An 8,383-nucleotide genomic window follows, 5' to 3' on the forward strand; every position below is an offset into this window, starting at 1 on the left:
AATAAACACAGTATAGTGAAAACCCCCCCCCCCGTGACATCTCATTGTGCCCCACTATTTGAGAAGTACTGGGTTAGCTAATGTTGCACCACATTTATCCCAGGAACATGGAAGCGTCTGGAGACGTTTGATTGAATCGCGTGGATGTACAGTCATTTTACTGGCCAGTAAATGCGCTACAGTTTACAGTCACACGGTCAGGTTGGTAATATATTTGAACTTTGGTTATGGGGGATGGTTGTTTGGTTTTTTACATATTAAGGGGGAAAAGACGCAAGAGTGTGACCGTAGATAATCTCTTGACTCATCACTGGATCAAAACTTTTTTTCTTTGTTGTTTGGATCTCAGGAATTCAATAGTCGGACAAATGAAACAATGCAAATATGTTTAAATGGCTTGAGAAGCAAGTCTGAATCCGGGCTGCTATCGCTGCAATCTACGCAGCCTATCATGACAGCAAAGTAACGGAATCATTACATCATGACATTTGGCAATACAGTGTTAAACCACTATATTTACAAAATAATCTCCCTAATGTGATCTGCCAAGGGCTGCGGAATCTCCTTGAATGATTCAGTGATACTAAACCTCCCATTTCAGCGAAAGTGGAAACGTATACTTTACAAAGGAAGCGGGTTCCTGCGCTATGAAAACAGTGACGCTGCTTGATTGAGGAAGGCAGGTGTATGTGGGTCAACGTACATTCCGATGATTGGTGTCAAGTACAATTCGTACTTCCTTAAAATATGAGGTCTTCTTAGGAGACTGCTGTGCTATTCTTTTTACAATGCATATATATATTAAAGTCATTAGAATGTATGCTTCTTGATTTACTAAGCTAAGATGGTTTAGCCAGCGAGATCTTGCAGGTAAAATATAATAGTAGGTACTGTAAAATATGATCTCATTTAGAAGACAAGTGCTGATAAAAGCTGGCAGGAGGTAGATTAACTGCTACAGCCTTGAGGTGTCTCAGAATTGGTAATATTATCAGTAGCACTTTTATAATTTTTTTTTTTTCAAATATGGTTTTAATTTCTTTTTTTTTTAAACTAACCCACAGTATATTCAGTAATACCTAAAGATGTCGATTCAAAACCTTTGAATACAGTTGAAATACAATTAGGAAAATGTCTAATGTGTATAAAGAGTGAGAAGTTTGCCTTATTTTGACGTGGAGTTTTAATAGCTCAGATTTCATGCTCAATATTCCAGTATAAAAAAAAACAATCCTGATTTCATTTAAAAACTGTATAGAACTATATTTGTACACCATTTCATACCAAAAAAAATAAAAAATTGCAATATTTCTTTAGATTTATTTAGGGCCAGACTTTGTTTGTACAGGCTGAGCAACGTGGCTTAGACGTTGCTTCTTTTTAAATGTCAACGGCGTGTCAGAACTTGTTCGCCCCCTCCACTTTTATCCTTCAGCCTCATAGCTCAAAGTTTTGTTATTTCTAGCCTGGTTTTTACTGCTGACGTTTCCAGTGATTAGTTGACCAGGCAGGCCTGCACAGAAACGGGGTGCATTTAATGGGTAATCCATCAGATTTTAGCACCAGATGTGAGTATACCTGTCAGATAAGATGGAGGAGAGTCTTTAACTGGGGTCAGAATTGATCATTTCACGTTTGAGCTACGGGGTAATGCTATTTTTTTTTTTCTCTCCCTAAATCAGAAAATTGACAGGGTTACGTTTTTTAAAATAGAGATTTCATACAAAAAAATCTGATCAAATCAAATGTACGCATCCAATTAAAATAGGATTTGGAGAGGAAAATAACACATGTTTTGGTGCGCTTCATACATCAATGAACAAAAAAAAAGCTTTTATTAAAACTAAACTAGAATTTATTTTCATAAGGTTTGACAATACATTATATAATATGGAATATTTGCTCATGTTAAATCTGCAAAAATGCAGTCCGTACATACCGTTGGATATTTATTTGGATAGATTACTTTAGTGATTTATGTCAAAAAAGATGATCTCATACAAACTTAAAGGTTTGAGAAATATTGTTATCTATAGAAAAAAGTCAAAATGTGAAATTCTATTGTCTAAAATGGTTAAAAAAAACTAAAGGGTAAGCTAAGCTAGCTAAGTAGTTAGCTGTGAAGGTTTTACAGTACCCATCTATTAGAATAGGTTTTATCAAAACATTAAATAAATAGATGCAAAAATAACTAAATGCTAAAATACACAACATATGTTATATGTTGTATAACACATGTTATATGTTATATAAGTGCGATGTGACTCAGGAGTGATTGTCGCACTTGTTGCACATAATCAACAGCAAATGTGATTTTTCAACATAATAGTCAAAGAGCAAAGTAAGCAGAAGTAAATAAAAAAAAAAGTTTATAATATATAAAGTTTGTATAACGTTTGTAATATATTAAATATATTACATAAAAAATTAAAAAATACAGAACATATAATAAATCACATTTTTAAAAAAAGGTAGTTGCAGTAATCCTTTCAAACAGCACTTCAAAATTTTGAAATACGTATCAAATGAAAAGCACCGCCAGCAGTGAGTGACTGCTAGACTCTTTGAGGTCATTGAGCCATGTTTTATGGCTAAATAATTTGAACGTTAAGATAAGAGGTAAATTACACCTTCTTATCTTCAGTTACAGAAGCCCTGACAGTTCTCAACAGAAAGTCCTGCCGCGTCTGCTTTTTCTTTCAGGTGAAGTAAATCATTCCCTGCTGGAAAACTGCTGACAACTTTATATATATGTCACAACACACACACACTCACACACACTCACGCAGAAAGAATTGTGATTTGAAAGTAGTTATTTTTTTTATAAAAGTAAAGGGATTCAAAAGAATTGTGATTTGAGAGTAGTTTTTTTTTTTATAAAAGTAAAGGGATTCAAATGCTAATATAGTGGTTTGGCTAAAAGCCTTGTGTTTAAATAAAAAAAAAAACGATATCTAGGTTCGGGTTCCAGTTTGTCCAATTTTGAAATAATATCCTGAGATTGGTTCCAGATGCTGGGATTGGTTGTTTGTTTGTTGAAAGTGAACGACTTGTCATTGTGGCCCAGCACACCACTGCACACAAAATTATAATATTAGATATTATCAGTAAAGTGCATGAACTTTTCCGCTAGTCAGTCAGAACCAATCAAAACCCTTGGATGAAAAATGTCCCCATAAAACTTAAAACTTACCCCATAAATTATTTTTCTGGACTTTTGTTTGGAAATTATCTAGTAGATTTGCAGCCTTAACAGTGAACCCATTAGAAAGGTTTTAAGGAAGTATTATTCGCTCCTGTACCACTGAAAATTTGCACTTTTGTTATTTTCACACTGACAGCCACTAGAGGGCCCTCTAGTTTTGTAGCCCTCTAGTTTTGTTACTAGTCCCTCTAGTAACTGCTACTCCTGTATCATTGAGAAATTACATGTTTGTTATTTTCACATTGACAGCCCCTAGAGGGCGCTCTAGCTGGCTGGTGCGACTTATACTCCAAAGCAACTTATGTATGTTTTCGAGTCATCAATTTGATGACTTTCGACGTATGTTTTCGAGTCAGCAATTTGATGACTTTCGACTCGACTTGACAAAATGTAAAGAGACTTGCAACTCGACTTGGACTTTAACATCAATGACTCGTGACTTCACTCGGACTCGAGCCCCTTGACCCGACAAGACTCGATACTTTCTCCAAAACCCAAAGTGATCTGTGTACATATATTATTATTTTGTTTAAAAGGACTCGAAACAGAAACGTAAGGACTTGGGACTTGACTTGACACTTTTTAGTCTTGACTTGGGACTCGACTCGGACTTGAGTGCAAAGACTTGAGTCTTCCTTATGACTTGCAAAGCAAGGACTTGGTCCCACCTGTGCTTAGTACTATCCTTTAGTTAAAAAAAACTACTTTCAAATCCAGAGAGGCTTCTTTTTTAAGTTTAATCTTTTTTTGAATTCTACAAATCTACTAAAGTCCTTAGGCGAGGGTTGAAAAGTCTCCAAGAATCACAGGCATCTTTTCCAAGCCTCCAAGTATACAAATCACCTGGATAATAAACGCAAGCGCAAACAAACGCCCTCTGTTTTGTGGAGGCCACTAGCCTTCTCCTGTTACGCTACAAGTAGCTGCCAGAGAAACTTGTTTGGACGCTGTTGTCCAAACTTTCAAAACCGCACCTGCAATTAAAAAGAACAGGCCCGTCCTCACATGATTCCTGTCCAAACACAGATCAAATCAGGGCGGATATAAAGCAGCACGCTGCACAGTCATCACGTCAAATACACACACACACAAGTACAGCGTAGTTTGAAAACATACTGCACTATGGACTGATCCCATGTGACCGGATTTTTTTTTTTTTTTTAGTTTTGTTATGTAATAGACATTGCACTTTCACAGTACTGTAAAGAATGGGGTTAAAGATGATGTCATAAATTACACAAAGACCATAAAGGAAAACGTTCATATCATATGTTCATACTTTCATTTCATATATGTGCAGAAAACGTTGCCAAAAATGCCCAATGTCTTAAAATATATATATACATATATATATATGTATATATATATGTGTATATATATATGTGTATATATATGTATATATATGTGTATATATATATGTATATATATATGTGTGTATATATATATATATATATATATACATATATGTATATATATATATATATATATATACACACATATATATATACATATATATATACACATATATATACATATATATACACATTTTCTGTCTATTTTTCTCCAGTCTCACATTCGGTATTAAAATGTATCCACTAGTGTGCAAGTTTTTTTTTGCAACTTATTATGGCTCCCAAACCATAGGTGAGTGACATAGATACTTATGTACAGTATGTGCCAGAGGTGGGACCAAGTCATTGCTCTGCAAGTCACAAGTAAGTCTCAAGTCTTTGCACTCAAGTCCGAGTCAAGTCTCAAGTCAAGACAGGCAAAGTCCGAGTCGAGTCTCAAGTCAAGACTGAAAAGTGTCAAATGAAGTCAGAAGTCCTGCTGTTTCTGTTTTCGAGTCCTTTCTAGTCCTTTTAAACAAAAAAAGTAAAAAAAAGTATTAAGTCTTGTCGCGTCAAAGGGGCTCGAGTCCAAGTGAAGTCACGAGTCGTTGATGTTAAAGTCCAAGTGGAGTTGCAAGTCTCTTTACATTTTCTCAAGTCGAGTCTAAAGTCATCAAATTGATGGCTCGAGTCGGACTCGAGTCCAAGTCATGCGACTCGAGTCCACACCTCTGGTATGTGCGTTCTAAAAATTTTGGCCAAAAAAAAAAAATCGAGTTACATCGCACCGTAGGAACGGAACTCCGACACAAGTTGAGGACCCAGTGTATATCTTTAAGGGTTGAATGTTTGTTTGTTTTTAAAACACAAAGAAGCCTGAACATATACTTCACATGTTAACCTAGCTACCAAGTTTAGATATATTTTGGAAAAATGGAAAAGTATAACTTTGTGCTTATTGGTTGTTTTTTTTTTTTTTTGGCACTATGCCAGTAATAATAAAAAGCTAAGTCAAAATGTGTTTTTACGTCTTGTCTTGTTGTAAATCAGTTTCTTACTATGCTACCCCTCTATTACCTTCCCCCCCCCAGGTTATAGCAATAGTCATGGACCTCCTAACGGACCTTCAGATCCTGCAGGATCTGCTGGATGCCTCATCAAGACGTGGCGTGGCCGTCTACGCCGTGCTCGAGGCGAGAGGAGTGCCCCACTTCCTGGACATGTGCGCTCGACTGCAGATCAACGCAATGCATCTGCGGGTGAGGATTAACCTCAGCAAGGTTCCAAGAAAGGCGGAGACTAGCTTGCACATAGGACAGGGAGCCGTTTAAAAAAAAGAAAAAAAAACAGGATGTCAAAAGGAAAACCAAGCCAAGTGGGTCAATGTTTGATTGCTGACGTGAACAGTTGCGGTGACACTGAGGTCAGTAGATTTCTTTTGGTCATGGGTTTCAGACGGTGATAAGGTCAAAGTCCAAGACTCCCAGAGATCTATTTTCCAGAACATAGACTTATTTACAGCTACACTCCACAGTTTATATTTGTGTTTTTAGGTTAGATATGGCAGCTGTCGAGAATTCTTAATGAAAGAAAAAAAAACAAACAGACATTTACTTATCCTTTCTCCTACCCGGAAAATAACACCTTATCTTATCTGCAGTGTAGTTTTTAATGGACTGCCGGGTGAATCTGTCTGCAGCTGTGTCAGTTAATAATGTCACATGAAAGGCTTTTTCAAAACACGAGGCTTTGTTACTGTTATTAGGTGAAATTATTTATCAGTCATGTGAAAAGGTTTAGAGCAGGCACGGGCAAACTAAGGCCCAGGAGCCGGACGCGACCCATTTAGCTTTTTAATCCGGCCCGCCAAACGTTTCCAAATTCCATCCATCCATCCATCCCTTCTCGTCGAATAGAGTAGCTTAGAAATGCTAAGCTACCGTGGAAAGTAGCTTTGCGTGTTTGTAAAACCTCTGTAAAATGAGGCCAAATCCAGCAGCATGGACTTTATTATAAGGCAAACGTTTTTCAAGCTCCTGCGGGCCGCAAAAAAAAAACAACTAAGCCACGACTAAGTTTGGCCTGCAGGCCTTGACTTTAAAACATGTGGTGGAGAGCGGTAAACACTTTCCTACAATTCTAGAGATTTCAATCATGTAATGGAGTATTATGTTGAAAATAAAATAAATACAGATCATTTTCCTACAATTCTAGGCTTTCAATCATGCAATGGAGTATTAGGGCCATGTTGAAAATAAAATAAATACAGATCATTTTTGAGAATATGGTCAAAAGGTCACAAGAAAAAAAAAAGTTCTTGTATGAGAAAGAATTCAAAACATCGAGAAGATTTAAGTCCTTAATTTACAATAATAAAGTTGTAATTTTAGTAAAAACCAATAGAATTATTCCATTTTCCATTTCCCTTGTAAATGCAATCACGCTTCATACAACTGACATCGTGTTCTGTAAAAGGCTTGCTATTATTCCTGTTTAAAAAAAAAAGAATCAGCTATTGTAAAATATTTGAGCAGAAATTAATTTTTTTTTTTTATGTAGAATGTGTTCCTAAAGCTGAATTCTTCCCTGACAAGCAGTTCCTGGCTCTTTGTTTTTTTATTTTATGGAATTTATTCAGCACGCAGAAATCCTGACCAGAAATTGGTGTGCCTTGTCATTTCTCCTTTCAAGGTTCGCCACAGTAGATCATTTGCATTGCACTCACACTATGGCATTGACCAACCATCATCATCATCATCATGTCCTTCATACTACGTCAGCCTTGAGTATCTACCATCACTATGTCCTAAGCATCGAAAACCAGGGTTGTCAAAATCATTTTCAATTCAGTTCCCCTCAACTGGAAAGCTGTATTAACTACTCCGCAACACATTACTACATTTTTCTGCAATTGATTATTATTTATATTATTATATTAGTTGCTAATTTTAGTACACTGCTCTGTGTAATAAAAAAAAACAACCTGTCGAATAAGTCATGAAACTCAGCAGCAAGGACTTTATTATAAGGCAAAAAAACATTTTTTAAGCTCTCGCAGGCCACATGAAATGACTTGGGGGGGGCCCACATTTGGCCCACGGGCCTTGAGTTTGACCCTTATGATATGAACCATGTGCGTCAAATTCAATTTTCACATATACAGGTCCCCTTAAGTGTATAGCTGTAACTACTCCATAACGTATTAATAATTTTTTTCTGCAATTGATTATTATTTATTCAACTTACAAATATTGTTCATTGCTGTGTAAATTACCGAAAAAAAAATTATTAAGTTAAGAAACGCTGCCGCATGGACTTTATTAAATGCTCTTTAATCTCCCGCGGGCCACACAAAGTGACTTGGCGTGCCGCATTTGGCCTGCGAGCCTTGAGTTTGACGGATACCATCAAATCCCTAAAAAAAAAAAAAAAAAAAAAAAAAAAAAAAAAACCACCGGTGAGAGGTGCGGGACTGACGCTGTCCTTTGGCAAACTGCCCGGCTCTCTGAGCTCTAAATACATGTTGGTGGATGGAGAGAAAGTCATGTTTGGATCTTACAGGTGAGCATACTGTATTAACAACAACTCACAGCAGCAGTTCAGGTTCTGTACTGACCTTGTATTGGCTTTACATGCGTTGTTGCAGCTCTTGTTTTTTTTTTTCACCAGCTTATAATTGTTCACTTTCTTGGCCTGGAATGGTACAATCAAAACATAATTATATTAAATAACAATAAGTACATTTTCCCCCCCCTTTTGTTTTTCTGCAAATAGGCAAAAGTATATTAGAAAACCTTCATATTTAAGGAAATATAATTTGACAAAACATCACCAATATGAAGTGTTT

The 8,383-nt window shown here is 36.3% G+C and overlaps 1 protein-coding gene across 1 annotated transcript in view; it reads left to right on the top strand.

The window, feature by feature from the left end:
• fam83fa (family with sequence similarity 83 member Fa) overlaps positions 1 to 8,383 on the top strand; it is a 13,908-nt gene that overhangs the window by 1,846 nt on the left and 3,679 nt on the right. The window contains exons 2-4 of the mRNA XM_008329139.3: positions 5,628 to 5,816; position 7,361; positions 8,001 to 8,097. Of these exons, the coding sequence (XP_008327361.1) occupies positions 5,628 to 5,816; position 7,361; positions 8,001 to 8,097 (287 nt within the window). The remainder of the gene's footprint in view (positions 1 to 5,627; positions 5,817 to 7,360; positions 7,362 to 8,000; positions 8,098 to 8,383) is intronic.

Source organism: Cynoglossus semilaevis, chromosome 17 (genome assembly GCF_000523025.1).
Source record: "Cynoglossus semilaevis isolate Cse_v1.0 chromosome 17, Cse_v1.0, whole genome shotgun sequence".
Lineage (NCBI taxonomy): Eukaryota > Metazoa > Chordata > Actinopteri > Pleuronectiformes > Cynoglossidae > Cynoglossus > Cynoglossus semilaevis.